Source organism: Muscardinus avellanarius, assembly GCF_963383645.1.
Source record: "Muscardinus avellanarius genome assembly, chromosome: 2".
NCBI classification, from domain to species: domain Eukaryota; kingdom Metazoa; phylum Chordata; class Mammalia; order Rodentia; family Gliridae; genus Muscardinus; species Muscardinus avellanarius.
In genome coordinates, this window is record NC_137787.1 from 198,992,063 (window position 1) to 199,014,886 (window position 22,824).

The 22,824-nt window shown below is 42.6% G+C and overlaps 1 protein-coding gene across 1 annotated transcript in view; it reads left to right on the plus strand.

Moving 5' to 3' along the window:
• Positions 1-5,830: 5,830 nt before the first annotated feature.
• MYO16 (myosin XVI) overlaps positions 5,831-22,824 on the plus strand; it is a gene marked incomplete at both ends in the record, with an annotated part of 497,659 nt that continues 480,665 nt past the window's right edge. The window contains one exon of the mRNA XM_080689777.1: positions 5,831-5,858. Coding sequence (XP_080545903.1) covers positions 5,831-5,858 — 28 coding nt within the window. The remainder of the gene's footprint in view (positions 5,859-22,824) is intronic.

Sequence of the window (22,824 nt, forward strand, 5' to 3'; positions counted from 1 at the left end):
GGAAAATATGTAAGGAGAAGATCCACCTATAATTGCATCAAAATTCCTTTCATGCTTTTCAGGAAAATTGAGAGTTAGGTGATCAGAATAACTCCAGATAGTGACTTCTTGCTGGCAGTTGTGTACGGATCTGTCCCACAGCTTTGGCCTCGCACCTTGACCCTCTTGGCTGACTCATCACTAACTTCTCTTGTGCTTATCTTCATCACCAGGGAAAAAATTTTTCATTTACTTACCCTGTTAGTTACAGAAAACTATTTACTCCCTCAACATGACTGGCACAAAAGGCGGGGGATACTCAGTCACTCGTATCCTCATGAGCACCCGGGTACAGGCATACAAACACCCAGGTGAGTCACAAACTCATGCCCCTTCTCTTATTCATAGTTAGCAAAAGCAGACTCCTGTTCAAGGTCAAGCTACCGTGAGGCAGAAGGACATCTGAGAACAGGGGAGCCCTCCTGGATGCTGCTAACACATATGCTGGAAGGAGTTCAAAGTGGTTTTTTGGCATTCAAGTGAAAAAAATTTTACAAACGCTTTACAACTGTTCTTTCCTGGATACTCAGTTTAATTGGTACTCACTAGAATTCAAAACATTTCATTTGGACAGAGGGAAAAGAAATCACAAAAGGAATCCGGGTGACCAGATGCCTGCAAGGAGCAATTAGAACCCCCACTATTGCGTGTGTCTGTGTCCCTGTGTCTCCTTATCAATGGGCGTCTATGTGCGGCTCATTACATTACACTGTACTATCTTACACAATGAACAATTGTCACTGTTTTGTGGAGCAATTTTAAAATTGCATTCTTTCCACATTGCTGTTCTATGAAAATAGCAGAATAAATGTTGCTGAGTGTTTTCTGGCTCATACCCACCATATGCACTTGTAGACGCGAGCACATCGCTCGGCTGGGCAAGGACTCTGCTGACGGAGAGGGCACAGCCCACTGCCCATCCATAGCCCTGATCCTTTACGGCCAGCAGATCTGTATCCTTAGTCCTCTCCTTTTTATCCCATGATAGCCCAGGTCTAACTGAAATGATCATGTGCTCTGGGTGGAGGTGTGGGGACTGTGAGGGCTGAGTTGTGCTGTGTATTCTACATCTGAGAGCCAGAGGTTTGACAAGCTGGCAGAACTGAGGACAGCCTCAGCCATGAGCACACTGAGGACCTGGATTGGCCCTGAGAGACAGGCACCTGCCAGTCACACGAGGCCAGCTGGATCTGGGCCAGAGGCACTGTGTTGCCCAGGGAGACTGATTTTACAGCAAGAGTCGAGTTTGTTCATGTCTTTCTGTGTTTGACAACTCAGGTCTTGCTTCCCGTGTGGCTTTCGGAATAGGACAGTGTCAGCCTGAAGGGGACCTGAATTGTTAGCCTCGAGTCATGTTCCTGGAAGGGTGCTCAGCTCCACCCATGCTTCATTGGAAGCAGTTGGTGCTTGTAACAGGGCATCTTAGGCATGTATATCCCATCTACTGTGTGAGGTCACCTCTGCTTGAGGTCCATGGTTTTGTTCATCAGAGTTTAGTATTTTAAGCTCCACTCTGTTCCCAGGGTAGAGGAAAGGATGTGAGCTTACATTTGCATAGCAGAAAATCTGTTGCATATATATTTACATCCTTATTTGAAACTCTTATCATAGCCTACTGTGTATAAACTCTTACCACTGGAGATGTTGGAGAACTTGTGTTTTAACACCATCATTTAATAGGGTGTGAAGATGCAGAAACATCAGGTTTAGGGATGAGCTGTCCAAAGACTGGCGTGATGGGCTTGCGTGTTGTACACCCTCCAACTGGGGATCTAAATGAACTGGTAACTGGTATCTCACCTGCGGAACGTGAAGATACATTTACTAAACAGATTCATAATTTAAAAATGATTGTCACTGGAATCATTCCAGATTCATGGCTTTTTTGGGGGAGAATTGGAATGGGAAAATGTTCAGTCTTACTTGAAAAAAGTCTGATGTATAATAATGCTAACATTTAAAAGACAAAAATCACATGCTTTTATCAGAAATAGTGTGAATAATGAGTAACTGTTTGGTGTATAAAAAAGAAGAAGATTTTTGACTATTCAAATATGCTGTTTGAGATATCACATGTGGCATTTTCAGTGAGAACAATAGTATAACCATTCTTTCTTTCTTTATTTATTTTTGGTGGTACTGGGGTTCCTGGAAGCCCTTCTACCTCCGGGCTACGCTCCCAGACCTATTTTTTACATTTTCATTTTGGAAACAGGGTCTCCTAAACCAGCGTGCGCGGCTGGCTTCGAACCTGCGCGATCCTCCTGTCTCTGCCTCCCAAGTGCGGGGATTACAAGCGTGCGCCACCACGCCCGGCTACAATAGTATAATCATTCTGAAAAGTATGAAATAATTGTACTTTATTAGTGTGTAAGTTTAGGGGTAGTGAAAAGCAATGCTTTCAAATGCATGATTTAATTTTGTACTTAATAGCCAATTGTGCAAAATATATAAATTGCTAGCAATCTATTCTAGTATCAGTTTTTCATGGTTACTATCATCAACTCTGATATTATTTTTAAAATATAAGATTCGTGGATCCTCAAAATGATTGACGTGATGACCTAACACAGGGTCGAGCATTTTAGGGAAAGATAAAAAATTTGCTAAGTGACCATGTTCCCTATTTTATGAGAGAAGCAAAGTTAATAGAGCTAAATCTATTTCCCCTCAGTATTAACGGCTACATTAGAAAGTACTTTTGTTTGATCATAATGAAAAAATATGCTTATGTATTTCTAGATGGCTAATCATAGTTCTGCCAGTGTTTAGAACACTGATGTTCAAAAGGCATATATGAGGGCCTCATAATGTGGGGAAAATACAGATTTTATGCAAAGCCTAGTTTAAGTATTTTAATGAATCTATGGGTGCCTATCTTTATGCGTCCTTCATTAGCTCCCCAAAGTGGACCAGATGTCATTCCTCTATGTGGTTTTAGGGACCCACATGTACAATCTTATAAATTTATTCCATACTACATTTCGCTGTCTGGACTGAGTATCTGCATTTTATCAGATTATAAGTATTTTGAGGGCAGGGATGTAGGCATATCTATCTCCTGTTGCCCCAAATAATTGCCAGATGTTTATGTATGGAAAAATGAATATGCAGAAAATTAGGCAAATCTGCTAGCTAGCCCAGGAAGTGTGGAAGAGATGTTCATTCTCAGGTGGGTTTAAGTTATTTATCAAGCAGATTTATAGAGCTCAAATCAATCACATTTTCAATAACATTTTTCTTTGCCTGGTACACACCATGCTTCCCTAAACCTAGTATGAAATATTTCCATTTCAAAGAGCAAGTGATAGCATGGAATTTTGTCTTAAGATAGCGCTGAATTTATCTGCAGAGGCATGAGGTTTTCAGAAAACGAAGACATTGGGGTGTAGGGAGGTATCTAGCAACATACTGTTTGTCTGACATTGAGTTAAGAGGAAGAGGTGGGGATACTGGATGGAAGAACCTTCTATAGAGCCACCTTGGACAACATTCACGTAAATCGTTACCATTTATTCACATAAAATTTTGTATTAATTAAGAGGAACAGTCTTGCTCTCTGCCATGGATAATAGACATAGATGGTTGTCTCTTACAAAACTATTGATCATTGGTATTCTCATAATGTCCATGAAAGTGTTTCCTTTGTTAATTCTCAACCTTGTTTCCAACTTTTTATTACAGAAATAAAGTTACTTCATTGTAATAGATATAATAGATAAACTGTCATAAAGATATCTTCAAACACATTAAGAAAGAGTTTCAAGCCCCTCTTGTTCAAGCTGGTGAGGTGGTACAACTCTGTAATACCGGTACTTAGGAGACTGTTAACAGGAGTTTCACAGCTTCCTGGACAGCCTCAGTGGGGGACTCATCACCTGCTGTGCATGTGTGTCCTATCACTATTTACTGTGTTATCATGTGAGACTGTTAGACTATAAGGCACCAGTAAAAATATATATAAAAGTCAAGGCTCTAATAAACCGCTCACTGTTCTGCCAAAAAAAAAAAAAGAATATTGATCACTGCAAAACACACGGGAGTCTTAAAAATTAGGCTGTACAGCCAGGCGTGGTGGCGCACGCTTGTAATCCCCGTGTTTGGGAGGCGGAGACAGGAGGATTGCGCAGGTTCGAAGCCAGCCGCGCACTGGCTTAGGAGACCCTAATCTTTATTTCATCAAAGCATCCAACATGATGACTTGTATGAAAATAAATCTCACTAACCAATTGTGGAATGAGTGAGCAAAGAAGAGTTGGTGTCACTCAAGAGAGTTGCATGGCATCACTTAAATCTGGGAGAAAACATGCCAAAGTGTGCATAGTGGGCATTTGAGCTTCTCGTTAATGTTAATGGTATCATTTTATTAAACACCAGTGATATAAATGTATTTCTAGCTAATATCTCTAACTTTTATAATGAGGATTGAGAATTACACTTTCCTGCACAGACGAGGAAACCAAGGTTCCAGACAGCTGAAGAACTTTGTGAGTTAAGTCTTGTGTGGTAGGACCTGGATTTGAACTCAGAATGTGCTGATAGAAACCTCCCTCCTTTTCTATGACATCACACCATGAAATGTTTTGAATGCTATTCAGTGAAAATTTAATAGTCATGATCCTTTGCCACATAGATTTGAGTTTTATAATCTTATTTAATAAAGGTGCTGTCCTGTGTTTTGTTTAGCAAGGAAATCCAAGATTTGGACTTCTATTAAAGAAAGATACGAAGGTTTAGCCTGCTGTTCATTTTGGTCTTTCCAATGTCTTCAAAATCTGAAACACAGTCTGACTTGCTGTATCAACTTGCTTTCAGAGACAATCATCAAAAATTATATTAATTTGAAGAAAACAAAGCCTTTAAAATTTGCATTTTAAGTGAGTTAAATACACGCTTTTTCTTTGATTAACATACCCCTATGAGTATGGTGTTTATTTCATTATAAGAGTCCCCTGGGGACCACGTATTTCTTTCTGATTCCAATTCAGTCAGACCTCTTTCACCAGGTTTGATTGTAGTCAAATTCATCACAGTCTGCAGAGGTGGCAACATTCTGAATTTTAAAGCTATGCAAACCAAAAGCCTTTCGTGGATAAATTTAAGTTTTGCATTCTGCATAGATAACCAAAGAGATGCGCTGTGAAATATAATGCGGTCTCTTCATTACCAGAGGCAGATCAAAGGATCTGGGGTTCTAAGAGCTGGCTATTTTGAGCTCTGGCTGCCAATTTCCTGTTCACACATGGCAACTGGTGGCAACTAAAAATAATCAGCTTTGCCACCAGCTCAGAATCCGGTCACGTCTGGCTGATGGACAATGAGCGGGAGTGAGATTGCGGATCCCTTTGCCGGCTGCTTCCCTCCTGCCTACTCGTCAGCAGTTCTCTGCCATGTGAAAGCCATTAACAGGCAGGACCGACCGGGAGAGCCGCACTGCAGCACACCTCCAAGCGTGCAGCAGACTGTGGCCACGTGTGACTACCAATCAGAGCCGGGGCTTCCCGGGATTGTGGCACCCGGAGTGTGTCAATCAAGGGCACTACAATTGCACGTGCAGCAGCCATGGCTCAGAACCCGCCCCAGCGGCTCCTCTGAACTCCAGCTGCTGAATGAGAATGAGTTTGGAGCTTTTTTGCATGATCATGGACCAGAGCTGCCTCTGTTCAATAATGCATCCCGAGGTAAACTGTTACCTGAGCCAGGACTCTGAATAATGCATTTCCCGAGGACAGCAGTTGTAGCCGAAGAGAATGTTGGAACCGGTAGCAAGATCCCCGCCTGAGATGGAAAGATGTCTCACTATCATTTTATCAAGTGCTGTAAGTAAGCTTGGTGATTTACTCGTGTGCCTATTTGTCTTCCTGAATTCTTATTTTATGCAAATGTCAAAATTAAGGCAGGTCTTCCGGCATGCCACACCCCAGTGAATGACAGACAGAGTGGTGACTTTGAAGGCTATTTTATGGCTTGAATGCAGCTCTCCCTTTTTAATGATTTAAAAATAACTCCATTTTTATCCAATTGCTATAGTAGAGATATCTTTAAAACTTTATAAAAAATGACATAGGGCCACAAAAATTTAAAAAGAGAAAACAATACATAGAAAGGGATTCTCTAAGGATATTTCTGATTATTAGCACACATTAACAAAGTGCATAAAAACTTAGTTAATGGCTATGTAGTTATTTTTTTACTCTTAAGTTCTGCCGCTGGAGCGTACATGTGATGCTCACCTGAGAAGATGGATCTTCAGGGCTACCCTTGACTGTTAACTTTTGTCCTTGTGTCTTCACCTTGTAGTGACTCTGTGTCAGATGCTCTACCCTGAAGCTTGCCTGGTGAAAAAGAGCTTGCCACCGGCGTTGGCGATGACCAGGATTGCTTTCTGGCTTGTTAGTAGGGTGTTCTGAGCTAGACAATACCTGCATCTAAACCTTTGCGAGACGGTAATGAAGAGGAAGACATATTCATGGCAATATGGCTTGCTTCATAGAATTTTCTTTCTCCCATAGCACTTCTGAAAACTTCTGTACATTTGTATCTTGATGTTAAAGTGAAACATGACATTTTTAGAAATCAGTTTTCTGTAAGGATTCAGGTTTTGCTGACAAAGGGCATCACAGTGTTAAATTAAGCACGTTAAGGGAATACATGTTTTAAGTGGATATTGAGTTTTTTGCCTACAGAAGACTGAAAAAAAATAATGATCCTTGAGAAGGAGAAAATGCTTGCCTTCTTTTTTGCCTTGTATGTAGGAATTACAACTCTATAATTATTGGAAATAAAAATGCCTTTCTGTTAAGCATTGATGGGGGAAACATGCTTTTAGCATGCAGAAAAACATTAATTCCAAAAAGGATGAGCTGATCAGCCTGTAAGTTTGCAAAGTAGCTCTTATTTGATTAATAAAAATTCAGGACGTGCAGTATGTTTAAGGACTATGAAACAGTCTTGCATTTTAGCTTCTTAATTCTTGGGGTTGTGATCTTGATGATTGTGTATTTGGGGCAGCACTCACAGCTGGAGTTTGTACTGCTTCTCATGTTTTACTGCACCCGCAGAAGGCCATTTTTTTTCCTCTGTGCCTCTGCAGAGGAAATTATCAGCACCCTCTGCATTATGCCTACAAGGCACCTGTGTGAACACCCCTGGCGGGTGGCAGCCATGGGGCACGGGCAGAGTGTCCACAGAGTGGCAAGGTCACAGGAGCTCCGGGGATGTTGGTTGTCATGCAGAATAGGAGGCTCACTTCCCCACCTCATCTTACTTTGGGATTTGTTGGGTTATTAGAGTACAGAATTTCAGAAAATTAAAAGAGGTGTTGGAGTTGGGCGTGGTGGCACATGCTAGTAATCCCATCATTTAGGAGACTGAGACAGGAGGATCACGGTTCTCAGGCAGACGCAGCTACTTAGTGAGGCTCTTTGCAACTCAAGGAGATCCTGTTTCAAAATAAAGAATAAAAAGTAGGGCTGGGAGTGTAGCTCGGTGGTAAAATGCCCCTGGATTCCATCCCCAGTACTGCAAAAAGAAAAAAGAAAAAAAGAAGTGATAGTATCTAGCCAGTTGAAGTATTTGAGATACTTCTTACAATCCATGGATAAGAGAGGAATCTAAAGTCAATGGGTTTGATGAACTAATAATGTTTATTAATGAAAATGTTTGAAGTGTCTGGAAAAAAGAACAGTTCTTATGAATTTATCAAAGCATTTAGGAACTACTGACTAAAGATTTTACTTTTTTTTGAGCTCTGAATATGGTCATATCTTTGAAATGGACAGGAGGGGTGAATACACCACCTAAGTTCTCTGGAGACATGGTACAATGTACTGGAGGAAGTCAGAGGTTGGATTTCACTGGGCTGAGCTGGTCAAGGTCATTTCATATCACAGAAAGAATGTGTCTTCAGTTGGACGTTGAAGGCTGGCGAGAATATAGAAGGAAGGTCAAGGCATTTCTGAGAGGAGCAGAAATGCTAAGTGTCATAGTAGTTTACTGGTTGCTCCTGATGCCAAAGATGTCCCCAGGTCATGTGACATTGTTCTTTGCATTATTGAACGCACAGGCAAGGTTCACTGGGCTCATTCTTTATATCCCAAGCTCACTTGGTTACCATATGCCCATCTCCATGCTGGACCTGGTTTATCTCTGCACCTTGGCCACTTCCAAGGCAGGCAGCAATGCAGGAGGTGGTTGAATTTCAGAGCAGGATCAAGAGCTTCTGCATTTGCTACTGTGGCTCCCATCACGTGGTACGTTAGACAGAGGAAGCCTTGCTGGGACATAGACTACCAGTAGCACTGCTTACAGGGACTTCCAGCTGCCTGAGGATACTCTTGTGATGTAATGTTAACACATGTATATACCGAACGTTTTCAACTCCATCTGACTGTAGTCATCTTATATTTTCAAAATTGTCTACAATGGAAATTCTTCAAGACAGTGTAAAAGGGTACTCATAGAATTAAACAGTGTAGGTGTTTATCACTTTCTTATTGTATGGGAATGGTAATGAGCTTGGAGAACAGGTCTTTAACATCCATTTCCAGTTGCATAGAAATGGACCCAGTTCTGCATGCTCAGTAGACCTTGTATAGCAATGCTCAAAACTACACTACAAAAATGTACTGTGGACGTAGGGTGGAGTAGGAAGGTAGAAGATGACCTCTGAGTAAAGTGCTGATGTTTAGTGTGGCTATGGTCAGAAGTATCTCCAGAGACATCCGTAGTGAGAGCCCGTGCGGTCTTGTGTGTGGTCAGAGGGTATGCATTTGGCCAGGTGGCCCTCTGGGGTTCAGCAGGAAAGAGATGTGCTACAGGGGGAAGGGATGGGATTCCAATTTTATTGCCATGTATGACCTTGAAATACACTCGGCTTCTCCCTCAGCAAACTGGAGAGAAGGCCGAGGCTCGCCTGGTCAGTTCTGGGTGCAAGAGTTCTAGGCAGCACTTTTGTGATAGGAGAGAGGTTAAAGATGGCTCCAATGCATCTTCTCCACACTGCTGATTTACTCACAGCACCCAAGAATGAACTGTAGCCCCAAACTTGCCATTTTCCATGTTCAATGAGGTCACCTTCCCCTCTAGCTGCTAGTTCTCATCAATGCTGCACCCACACCTGCTCCATCTCCTGCGCAGTGCCCATGAACCTCTGCTATGGCAACCCTCATGTTCACTGACACAGCGCACAGGCCCTGCTCCTTGCTCTCCCAGAATGCTCTCTGACTGGTCCACACTCCAGGGCCCACCCCTGAGGTCGCTCCGCTCCTTTCCCTGGATGCTCTCTTATGGGCTCCGGTGACCAATTCCTGATGGAGGCCGATGGGTCTGTCTTCACAGCAGAGCAGTGGGTGACCGGACAGGACTCAGGAGTGCGTGTAGACTAACTGCATTGAGTGTCTGGATCCCAAGTCTCCAGCGTGCCTGTGGGCACCACCTCTGTACTCCTTTCCTCTCTCCAAGCAGGCTCCAAGGGTCCTGCCTAGAGATCCCCATCTGCCCTTCACTCCATCCACACCGCATGGAAGTACAAACCCAGTGTAAGCCTTCAGAGGAGCCACCTTGAATCTGCAGAGGTGTCTGTATAAAAAAAGTTCCTCTTGGCCGGGCGTGGTGGCGCACGCTTGTAATCCCTGCGCTTGGGAGGCAGAGACAGGAGGATCGCGCAGGTTCGAAGCCAGCCGCGCTGGCGTAAGAGACCCTGTTTCAGAAATATAAAATAGGTCTGGGAGTGTAGCCCGGAGGTAGAAGGGCTTCCAGGAACCCCAGTACCACCAAAAAAAAAAAAAAAAATCAGAATAAGATCTGTAGATCTGTAGTAGCTACGTTCTACTAAATAGTTTCAATATCTAGCATGCATGCTCCAAAATCAGACTTATTTTTATGTCAACATATCCATAATTTACTGACATCCTATTGTTTTATCAATACTATTTTATTAAACATGAGTACAAGCCAGGCATGGTGGCACACACTTGTAATCCCAGCATTTGGGAGGCTGAGACAGGAGGTTCACAGTTCAAGGACAGCCTCAGCTACTTAGTGAGGCCCTTTGCAACTCAGTGAGACCCTGTTTCAAAATAAGGAATAGAAGATAGTGCTGGGGGTGTAGCTCAGAGGTAGAATGGCCCTAGGTTCCATCCCCAGTGCCGCAAAAAAAAAAAATCTTTCTCTCTGCACATTATATATATATCATACTATATATAATATCATACATATATAATATCATACTATATATATTCTTTCTATGACATCATTTGTAAAGAAGCAGAATTGAAGAATATATATAAAATGATCAGATTTTAATTGTGCCTGTTGTTTAGCATCGAGCCATTGGAATTTATCCTGCCTTTCAAGCATGCCAAGGGCTCTGTGTCCTGAGGGTCTGGCCATACTGCTAGCACTGACCATGCATTATTAAAGGCTGACACTGGATCTGGGCCTCACGGCATTGTCGTCCCCAGTTGACATCTGTCCTTCCACTGTGATGCCCTCAGCCATAGGCTGGCTGGTGAATGGAAGAGACTACGCTTTCAGTACTTGGCTCCTACTCAGAGTCACTCTAGGGACATAAACGTGACATGCCAACTGAACTGGGTTCTGAAGATTTCATTTCAATTAATCAATTAATGATTGATTAATTCATTGATTCATTCATGCATTCATTTGAAACGCAAGAAATCTCAACTCCTGCTTTTCTTCAAATGCTGGGCTATGAGCTAATGATACTTGAAATACAAGCCAGCTAGCCGGGCGTGGTGGTACACTCTTGTAATCCCAGCATTTGGGAGGCTGAGACAGGAGGATCACAAGTTCGCGGCCAGCCTCAGCTACTTAGAGAGGCACTTTGCAACTCAGTGAGACCCTGTTTCAAAATAAAGAATAAAATAGAGCTGGGTTCTATCCCCAGTACCGCAAAACAAAACAAAACAAAACAAAAACAAGCCAGTAATACCCCTTTCATCTTGACATTCCTATGCCAGGAGATAGCCAGTAATGAGGAGATAAATGGATATTGACTTTTTTTTGTAGCAGCAACTGGTGTGAAGAAAATAGGGGAGTTTAAAGAACTACTGAGTGACTGGAGGCGGGATGAGGGTGTGTGCCCTTTAGAGGGGCCACAGAGGGGAGGTCTCTCTCTGGAAGTGCTGCGTGAACGTGAATGGGGGAGGAGATGAGGGCATCTGGAGCCTGGCTGAAAGGTAACTTTTTGATGTCTAACATTTGGTTAATTCTTCCCAGAGCAGTAAATAAATACCATCTTCTATCTCTAAGTTCTTATCTGCTCACACTAATGTCCCATAATGGCACTTGCCTTTACCCCCAAGCTTCAGTAAGAAGTCCTTTGCCCCGCCCATCACATGAAGTGCCACCACCTCCATCATTCTTGTGAAATACCAAAGTCCTTTTTGTCTGCATCCATCTCAAAGTGTTGGCATGGTCTGATTCAGAAACATCTCTCGCCTTTAACCTGCCCATCAATAGCAAGAAGGTGCTTTCTGCTCCTCCAGGCTCCGGGCTGGTGCCTCCCCACATCTGTTATTTTCCGGTGTCTCAGCCACACACTCATGGGGAGGCAGTAGTTTGCATGTTACTGAGTTTACATGTACAAAGAGATTTCCAGAAACTCCAGAGGAGTTCACAATGTAGGAGACTGGAAGTGATTAAGCAAATTCCATGCACTTCTGGGAGACAGTGTTATGAGAGAAGACGGGAAGGATGCCAGCTCTGCCCTGAGCAGAGTGCAGGGAGCCCCGTCGGCCTCATCCAGGTGAGCTGGAAGGGATTTGAGGACAGGGAGGCATCAGCAGATCATGGGCGAGGGGTGAGGGGCAGGCAAAGGGGACGCGGTCCATGACCCCAGAGTGGCACGAGCTGGCTTCAATCAAGGAGCAAGCAAGAGGGGTTGCTATGGGAGATAAAGGAGAATGATCGGGGAAAGGCAGACAAGGATCTTAGTTTTGTAATGCATCCACCATGCAAGAGAGTTGCTCCAGTGGTCTTAGAAGGAGCTCTATGATCAGATGTGTGTTTTCCATCTGTCATCTTGACAGACTTGGAGGTGGCGGAATAAAGGAGTGACTGAGATAGGGAGGAATCTGGTGAAATTCTAGGTGGCAAATTTAAATCAGGTTGGTGGCAGTGGGGATGCTGGTGCATGGTCATAGGGCTGAGTTAGATTTTATTACCGTGGTAAAGAATTGTGTCATTTGTTCTTTTTTATATGAGTCCTATTGAGGTTAATTATTTTATCTCCATCATCTTTGAGGAGGGATGGAAAGAAACCTCCTCGGGCTATGCTCCTCTTCTTAGTCAGGGTGAGACCTACATGGTCAGCACACACACATCACCGTATCGTACCAGCCCTGGGAACTATAAGTGTCCAAATGGAATCTGTGCCCCTCCTCCCCAAACCTGAATGTCTGTGTCATGAAGGAACTGTGAAATATGAAGCCCGATTTAGAATGTGCCAAAAAGCAATTGGAAACCACTAAAATATTTCAACTATGGGTGTGGACCACGAAGATTTGTGGCAGAAAGATTCAGTATGGAGAACGATGGACAGGGAGCATCAGTGGATGAGTTCAGGAGGCTGGTTGGGTGCTTCTTGTAATTACCTAAGCCACCGGTGAATGGGTAGGAGGGGATGGATCGAAGAGAAAATCCAGTCCCGGAACCTCAGGCCTCAGCTCAGATTTAGGAGTCATGGAGGATGAGAGGAAGGGAATATTTAATGCTGGAACTTAGGTTTCTTGCTTCAGCAACTCTGTATGGTGGGACCTCTATGCTTCAGGCAGGAGGCAGCGGAGGAAGACAGGCTGACACTTGTTGAATTCCATGACGTCCAAGGAGAGCTGTCCACTGTTTAGCTATATACACAAACCTGAAACTCAAGTGAGAAATGCCTGTTTGAAACTGATGAGGGAATCATGGTGTGTTGGTTTGATTTAAAGCATGGCCTGAGAGGAAGCACCAGCAAGGCGAGAGACAGCTCAGGCCAGGAATTTGAGTCCACAAAGCACAATAGAGGTCTTCAATCAAGATTCAAAGTGTACTGATTCAAGAGGCAGGGCATGCTGAGCAGTGTGGCAGGACTGTGGTGCATGCGTGGCGAGCATCAGCTGGTGTTATCAACAAGGAGCCCATTGCTGATGGTGGACTCTGAGCCAGCAGAAGGTAGAGGTGGAATTCACCACTGGGATGGAATTAATTGTGCGGAAGATTACACGCTCTGCTACTGAGAGGAAGGAACAGATACAGGGAAATAGGTGAAGGAGGATGCATGCTTCAAAACGCTTCATGTTTTAATGATATTAAATACAGGAATAGTTTTTGATTCATGATATTAAAAGTAGATTACAGATGGTGATACATGCATCTAGTTTCTCAATTTTTAAAAGTACAAACCCACCTATGCCTCCACCTGTGTTTAAAGCCCTCGATGGTATGTCTAATCTGCTAAAGCATGAGTTTAGAAAACAATGGAAGGTTGTATGCTGGGGCCATGTCCTTTAATTCCTTGGCACCCTCCAGTTGCCTGTGAAATTAAAATAATGCTAACAGCACAGATCCGGACGAACCTTGGAATAAAAGAAGCTTTGGTTTCCACTCCTTTCCATAAACTATTGCTAGAATGGAAGGCATGGTTTGGTGCCTCCTAGTAGTTGTGGCATGAGAATGACCCTTCTGTGCAGTCCTCTCAGGATGTCTTTTCCAGTCCACACAGACAATTTTGCTTTCCACGGGAATGTGTTATGAAACTGTGGCGGTCATGTAAACGATTCTTAAGCTCTCTGGTTCTAAACTGACTTGGGTGTTCAAAACACCATCTGGGAGGTCACTGCAGGAAGTTCAAATAATATGTCATATCCTCAGATAGTTGTGGGTTAAAAAGCTAATTAGAAGCTGCTCTGTACTTTAAAACAAGGTAATAAAGTGCTGAGGACCCTGAGAGTCAGTGGCGCTCCAGCTCCTCTCCACAGCTGGCTCTAGTGCAGTGCTGACGGTCTTTTGCTGGGAGCAAGGAGTTGAGAGAGGGATGGTAATTACATGCAGAAAGCTTAAGAGTCTCCTGAATAAGGACAGAGTGAGAGACTCGAGCTATTTATTATCTAGAAATGAGGAGTGACAGGAGGGACAGATAAACTCTAATGAGTGGTCTTAGGGAACCAACGGGTGACTCCTCATTCAGGCTCTCAGCAGAAGAGAAAGGCACACATTCAAGTTGGCTGACAACACATGAATTCATGGAGGATCTGCCTCATGGTGTCTCTCGTGTTCAGAATATAAAAACCATTGAGTGTTATTGAAGGAAGGCACGCCATTCGCAGGTAGAACTGTTTCCTGGATGCCTCAGCTATTATTGCCCACTCTGAGCAATGCCACCTATAAGGTTAAGCTTTGGAAGCTTGAATTGAGTTGCTGAGGCTGACTCCCAAACCACAGTCCTCCTGTCTCAGCCTCCCAAGTGCCGGGTTTACAGGGGTGTGCCCCTGCACCCAGCTAGAGCACTGAGTTGAAACCATTTCCACAGGACACGCAGGAACGGAATCCATACAGGGACATGCATTCTTCACCTTCCTGTTCCGAAGGATCCTAAGCGGGTCTTTACCTGTCCCTTTTCATCTCACCGGCAGTCCATGAGGTCCATCACGTAAGGTATACCTCCAGCATCAGTGTCAACAGAGTCAGCCCTGATGGCTTGGCATTCTGCTCACATGAGCTGAGGCCACAGATGTAGCCAGTGTGGGGATGGAGCAGCCTGTCCTCAGCCCTCTGGGAGCCATCAGTGTGTCTCAGCCTCACCCCAGTTCCTTCCTATCCTGCTAGGCCACTTATGTCCTCTAGGGCGTGCTGCTGGCCTTCCTCATTGGAGCAGTGAGGCCAACAGAGCCACCTTGATCCAGTCCATGTCCAGGAAAGTCACTGTCTCCATTAGCTGCTCTCCCTTCCTCCCCCTCTTTCTTTACCTTCCCCATATCATCTGTCTCTGCTGTTAACACTGGCTGAGTCGCCGCCAGACTAGGGCAGAGGCAGGCTCAGCCTTGGTGTTGAGAATACAGATGTGAAGCTGGCATTTTAGTTGCCTGAATCCAGATGTGCACAGTCTAGTGAGAGTATGTAAAACTCTTGGGAGTCTGTGGTGTGCGACAGAGATAGAGAGTTTGGGCAGGAATGCGGTTACGACCGTCCTCTGGGCTTCTGTCATCTACCTGCAGCACTTGGTGTCTCTTGTATCTGACTCCTCTGGTTTACAGCCAGTGGCAGAGGTTGGCATCTGTTCACAGGACAGTGTTTTACCTTTTAAAAATAATTTATCTCACTTTGTCTCTTAACCATGACCCCAAAGTAATTTTCTCCTTAGAAAGTTCCCAGTGACAGAATGTTAACAAATAAACCTCAGCCGTTTGTACATCTTATGCAATACCACGATTCCCAGCAAGGGAAAGTCTGGTGCTAAATGTAACTGTCTTGGGTGTGTTCATTTGAGTCACCCCTCCATGCCAGTCTGGTATGGAGCTGTTCCTATCCTCTGTATTTCTATGTTTTTAATAAACTTCTTAAATCTTCAAAAAATAAAATAAATATAACTGCCTTCCATTGTTCTGTGTGTTTGGTTAAGCTTTACCAGGGTACACCTTCCATTCATAACTTTTTTGGGGGTACTAAAGATGGAACTCAAGGGCTTTCTACCTCCGGGCTATACTCCCAGACCTATTTTATTTTATTTTATTTGGAAACAGGGTCTCACTAAGTTGCTGAGAGCCTCACTAAGTAGCTGAGGCTGGCTTTGAACCTGTGCGATCCTCCTGTCTCAGCCTCCCAAGTACTGGGATGACAAGCCTGTGCCACCATGCCCAGCTTCATAACTATTTTTATGTGTATAGATTGATACATTTAGACAAGTGCATGCCAACATGTGAGAACCCCACAGTCAAATGTGGGAAAGTTTTTTCACTCCAAAAAGTCCCTTTGTGCCCCATGGAGTCTGTCTCCTCCCGCAAGCTCCACTCCTGTCAAACACAGATCTGACTTCTCTCCCAGGAGCTTTTTATTTCCCAAAGGTCCTATCAGTGAAATCCTACAATCTGAGATCTTTTGAGATAGCTTTTATTGTTCAGCTTCATGCCCTTGGAATCTATTCAAATTTTTCTGTTGGTAAATGGACTATTCCTTTTTATTGCTGAGTAGTATTCCACGTCATGGATGTACCATGGTGTGTGGAAATGGTTACCCACCAAAGAAATTCTGGTTGTTTTCAGGTTTTGTTTATTACAGATGAAGATTTTACGAACAGTCCTGTCCTGGTTTTTGTGTAGACGTGTGTGTCTCCATTCCTCTTTGATAAATGCCCTACAGTGCAATGGTTAAGTCATATGGGAAGTGGTTTAGGTATTTAAAGAAACTGGCTTCTGTCCTATAGTAGAACCATCTGGCAGCCATTCATTTTGATGCACATATCAGAGCTCTACTCTTTTTTATTGCCAAGTAGTATCTTGTTTTATGACCATGCCATGGTGTGTGTCCATTCACCAGTCTGTGAGCACTTTGGTTTTGTGCACTCAGTGACTTGCACAAATATATCTCCTGTAAATACCTGAACATAGGATTTCTGCATGGGCTCATGGTTGTGTGTTACCATGGAGAATACTTAGGAGTGGAATTTATTTACATCTTGGTACCAGGCAATCCCTGACCTGTCGTGGAGGGTTCAGCAAGCAAACAGAAGTCACAGAAACATGGCACTCAAGCCACTATGCTTTAGCTATTAAACCATGGAGGTAGAAGATGTAAAATAAAAAAATATTTTTTTAAAATCTTTAGTAGATAAGTATAGTGAATATTGCTGGACTCTCTCCTAGCCCTGAGCCTTACACATCCTAGGTCTAGTACCAGCATTCAGCCCAGGGCTCCTATTTTTTATCCAACTGTTGGTTTTATGTCCTTAACTTTCAGACTAAGAGCAATTCCTCAGCTCATTTTGCTGCAGAAAAAGATTCCTATCCTTATGCCCATGTGGCTCAGCAATGTCAGCCCAGGGGAACCCTGCAATGTTGTGTTGGGTGTCCCGTGGCTTCTGAGCCCTAGGTTTCTGTATCTCCTCCACTCTACTCTCTATCCAGGTACCTGATCTCATAAACATCATCCATCCATCCATCCATCCATCCATCCATCCAGGCATTTATGTATCCATCACCTATCTAAACAATTATAACTATGTGCTAAAATAACAAAATTTATTCCTTCTTTCCTATGTTAACACAATTTGATGCATTTTCTCTTTACATTATTAGTTAATATGTACTTTCTAATAGAACACCCAAGTCTTTCTATCTTTCAAACTGCTTTTTAAAGATGGAACCCTTAATGAGCTCACTGTTATTCGTAAACTGGATTCAAAAACATATCGCATTTTTGTATCTTTTCACTTTTTATTACCTTGTTTTCATTCCCTCTTCATTATGGTTTCTGAACATGTAAAAGTATATCTTAACAACTGGTTTCCAGTTAACATCTATTATTGTTGTAGAAAAACAATCTGTGTGACACTCCTCTACTTGAACATGCCAGAACACCAGAGCTTGAAAACCTAGTCAGGGCCAGCTCTGCAAAAAAATCCTTTGGATTCTTTGTTCATGAATTTTGGTGGAATTAATAGTAGCAATTTAGACTATAAATAGAGTAATATTAGTGGCATGGTTTTATTGCTAGTATTCTGAAAGTTTAGGAGTTTCCACGTGTGTTACAGTAGACTTTCAAGTATGTTTGTGCCTTATCCCCAATAAACAGATGGAGGCCACATCTCAGTGGGGACAAGTGTGGGGCTTTGGCTGTCACTGCGTCCTCTGTGTATCCCTCACTCATGGTGAGGCCTCACCCCATGCCAGATCTAGTATGAGTCTACCCATGAGGCAGAGACATAAACATGCAATAAACCAGGCTCCATGTTAAAATCAAATTTGCATTAATGAAATCTGATCTAATGACACTATAATATTCAATAAGTGAAAATAAATCACCAACAGTAATAAGCTCACATAGCTGTCACTAATGTTCTTTAACAAAATCACACTTTAACAATTTTTCATCTTTCTTTTTCCAATATTTACATCCGTTTTCCATGTTGAAAATGATCCTAAAATGTTGTGAAATTTAGTGAATTTACTGTTCCCTGGATCCTTCAAGGACCCTAATGTGGTTCTTGACATCTCAAAAGTTCCACTCCCTGCCTCAGACCTTCTTATGCCAACCTTCTTCTATATCCCATAAAATAAGGAAAACAGTCTTACTTACCTTCAATCATTCTGGGAAAGATCTCCAGCACCTACTTCTCAAACCACCCACAATGCTTTGAAAAAAAAAAAAGATCAACATAGGATGGAATTTGCAGGGCAGAAAGATCAAGAGGCTCTGAGAGTCTGAAAGAAATAGGTGTATCTCTGACCTTTTCCTTTGCCAACTGGTGGAAACTGGAGCTACAATGTGAGAAGAGTCTGTGTCTCCAGGTCTCCTCGTGTTCTGGTCAGCATCCTTATAGCTATAGCCTAAAAGACTGATCATGTAACTTAGGGGAAAGGAGACTAATTTTGTTATCATTTTGGGTTAAATCCATGTGAGGCTGGGGACCATGGACTTCAGGGGATGGCACTTGGAGGAGGAGAAGAGAGAGAGCACATGGCTGTGCCCCTCGCATCATGGAGGCGGGAGCAAGAGAGTGGGTGCATGGGGTGAGAAAACATATATAATCCCCTCGGCTGCACCCCCAGGTACCTGCCTGCTCCAGCCAAACCCGGCAGGCCTGGGACACACCAGATAACTCCATTGTAATGCTGGGATCATAACCCTCCTGACTCAACTATATCAACTCTTCATATTAATCAATGACCTCTGTAGGAGACATTTCATATATACTTATAATACCTGGCTCAGAGGACAGAGTGTGGATAGTCAGGACTCAGGAGTGAGGCAGGAAGCCCTACTAGGAGTGTCCTTAAGATTAAGTACTCGCCCTGTTCTGCTCTAAGACTCAAATTAACCATATTTAACCCTGTCTACTTGGGAGCCATATCTTTTCTAATTCCTTAGTGTGTGATCCAAAATTTGCATGCTGCAAAAATACTACTTCCATGACAGGTAGAGGGAAATGAGACAGAGGGGAAGTTTGTTTATTTGCTGTGGTTTATTTGATTTTCTTTTGCTTTGTTTTTTTTTATGTGAAAGAGTACTCTCAATTTATGGACTTGGATACTAAAAGTCACTTGCTGGCCATTGACAGTAAATTAACTCACACTGGCTTAAGTACAAAAGGAAATTTATTGGCTTTCAGATCTAGAAAATTACCCTTATACCTGGAAAGTCTAAATTCAGGTACTGTTGGATCTAGGAACTGAGAATTTAACTGATATTATTTCCTTTCTCTCTGTCTCTCTTATTATCTCTCTTCTCTGTCTCAGAAGGAATGGGCTTTGATAGCAAATGCCAAGATCACAGTATATTGATGTTAAAACAACAAGAGAGCTTTTAAAAAAAAATCTGCCAGTGTCTAGTTTCTATCTATCAAACCTCGTGCAAGGATTCTGAGTTGTTCTTGCAGAACCAACACTAGGACTAGTCGTCATTGCTCGGTGTCAGCTACGATGCTGGATTCAACATGGGTCAGTGTTTTAGTATAGGGGAAAGGATCTCCCAGAAAAAATAATGGGCAATGCTAGGTAGTGAATAAAATGGCATAACCCACCTAACGGAGGACCAGGAAAATGGGAATGAGGATGGTCGGCATGCAAATTATTGGTGGTAGTCAGTGGGTAAGGTGGAATCCAGTGATGGTGGCTATTGAACTTTGACCAGCTCTATTATTCTAGGGTAGTGGTAAGACAAATGTGTCTTTATAAAGTTATTTAGTAGAGTGTAGTAGTGAGAACTAAAGCCAAGAGTGTTTCATATAATATTTGTGTTGTGAGATAAGCAGAGTCTGTACGGTGGACACAGGGATGCTTATCTGTGGACTGCACTCTGTCTTGGTATTGGTTTTTGACTTGACCTTGGAGATTGTCTTTTATCTGACTGTCATAAACTGATATGAAGGGCAGTGGAAATCATATAAAAACACAAAGTATATAACCTGGGAAAAATGTTAGCATCTTATTTTCCCCAAATATGTTTACAACAGAAAAGGGGGATAACAGACATCATAAAGCCAAGAGTAAATATTAAGTGAGAGATTCAAATTTATCTCCATTTACTTCAGGACAGAATATATTTTATTCTAAAACAATATTTTAAATAATTTTATTCAAGACTCAATAATGTGATGAAATACTTTAAAAAATTTTTACTTGCAGCCATGAAATTGAAGTTATATGAACACATGCACTGTTGAGATAAAATGAAGGACTTTAAAGAGGACTTGTTCATGGAAAACCTGTGCTCATTGGTCTCATACTTGAAATGTGACTTACTCATTTCACCATGTTGCCTCAGGACAAAGACTAAAGGTATCCAGGAAGCTGCTTGATTGGTCCCAGCTACAAAAGGGACACAGGGGGTTGAAGCTAAGGCGTCCTGTTCTGAGATGGTCTGTACACCATGGAGTTGTCTATTAGTAAGTGCCTGGTTGGGCAGGAATAGGTTGCTGAGTATCTTCCCACCATAGTTGAAAATGTTGACTAAGGATAAAATACACTGATGCAGATTCAGAGTAGACTATTCCGTATTCAAGGGCTCAACATGTGTATGTAGAGTAGAGGTTCGAAATTACTGAGTATGAATCCATAGAGAACTCCCTTGAGTTTCGGCCTCTAGAAACCAGGAGTCTAAGCTGAACTTTTCGATGCCAAAGTCGCATTCTCTTTTGAAAGGGACAGAGCAGCAATTTGCACTTCCAAATCATGAGGGTACCCAGCAGAGTAATCGTGATGTGTAGATGTCAGGGGCATCAGGAAAGGATGGAGTCCATAACATGGCATGCTCTTAGAAAACATCAGTGTGTTTAAGGATGGGAGTCTGATCTTTAAGGATGGGAGTCTCCAGAGAAGTCCGCATGCAGTGTGCATCTCGGCATGCCAGGCCGTCTGCTGACACTCCATATGCATTCTGTTCTTGGGCCCTCTGTGAGGCTGATGGCAGAGAGGAAAATCACGCTGGGAACGCACACAACTAGCAAGAGGCTGGCTGAGGACCTGATACCAGGCACTTGGGATCTGAAGGCGGCTCTGTAGCCCTTGGGTGTGGGTGGTTGACCAGTCAATGGCTACACTGCTTAGGTTAGCCACATGATGGTGTATCAGCACATTCACATGGTTCTGGAGCCATCTGTGGCACAGGACAGAGCATTCACGCATAGTACCCTCAGTCGACTGCAGATTTGAACAGATAGTGCATACACTTGGATAGTGAGTCAGGAACATCATATCATGGTGACAATCTTCACTTCTGTTGTTACCCACAAACAAATTCAGGGGGGATGATGAGTGTGCATCTGCTTCTCATCACAAGCACAGAACTTGTCATTAAAGAAATACTTTAAAGGGTAATATTAGATGCAGAAAAACATAGATTAATGTGTAAAAATACACATCATACAGGAATTTTAGGTCATGTCTAGTTGTTTTATTTCTATTTAATTTAAAGGGAAAGCATTTATCACATTCTCTCACTAGAAAAACGTGTTCAAATAATTGGGTGGAAAATCAAGAAAAGGCCTCTAGATATATAAACTTAAAATTTTAGAGATAGCTACAAAGCAGCAAGATAAACAATACAGTGGGTTTTCTTGAGAGGAATTTAAGTTCTTTAAGTTAATTTGAGTAGTTTATTTCTCCAACTTATAAAGAAATGTTTCAATGGAGGATTATATGAGACAGGCATTATAGACCTAAATGACTAGATTATTTTAGGCCATAACATTCTTTTCTTACCCAAATATAATTTTGTTCTAATCTATTTTATGCTCTGTAAAGGAGGATATAGTTCTGCAGCTTGATTACAAGGACATTGAAATCTGGTATTTTCTACAGACTTCTTGCTTGCGGAGGGCTTCCTGAGGCTCTGGGAGAGGATGTTGAAGCTGATTATATTCTTGTCTGAAAATCCTCCTGCTCCTTTGTTTCACTGACATTGTATATGCAGAAAAAATAATCTCTGGAAGCTTGATGTAACAATGGACTCCAAGAAGAAAAGTCATGCTAGGAGAGTTGCTACGTGTGCAGATATCTGTGTGTGTGTGTGTGTGTGTGTGTGTGTGTGTGTGTGTGCATGTGCTCATTTCCCCCTAGACAGCTATATTTTGGCTCTTAGAATTTATAGTGAACATTTTTATGAAGGGAGATAAATGATGATAAAATTGCTAATCTGTTCTTCATGAAATACTTAAGCTATGTGTATATGTATGTATGCACAAATATATACATATATATTTAAATGTATATGTGTGTTTATATATTTACTTGTCTTCTTATTTATGTTGTGGTATTGGGAATTGGACTCGGGGGCACTCTATCGCTGAGCTACATCCCCAGCTGTATTTTATTCTTTATTTTGAATTGCCCAGCTTGGCCTCAAACTTGTAATCCTCTGGTCTCAGCTTCCCAAGCACTTGGATTATAGGTGTGTGACACCATGTCTAGTCTTCATGGTTCTGGTTTTCCATTAAATCGTGTCCTGAGCACATGGCACAGTGCATCGGCCGACGAATGGAGCAATAACATTTCACTTCATGCCACCTGTTAGTTTTGAAGATGCATCTTTACCTGTCCTTTATATATCTTGTTCCCTGCTTCTCAGATT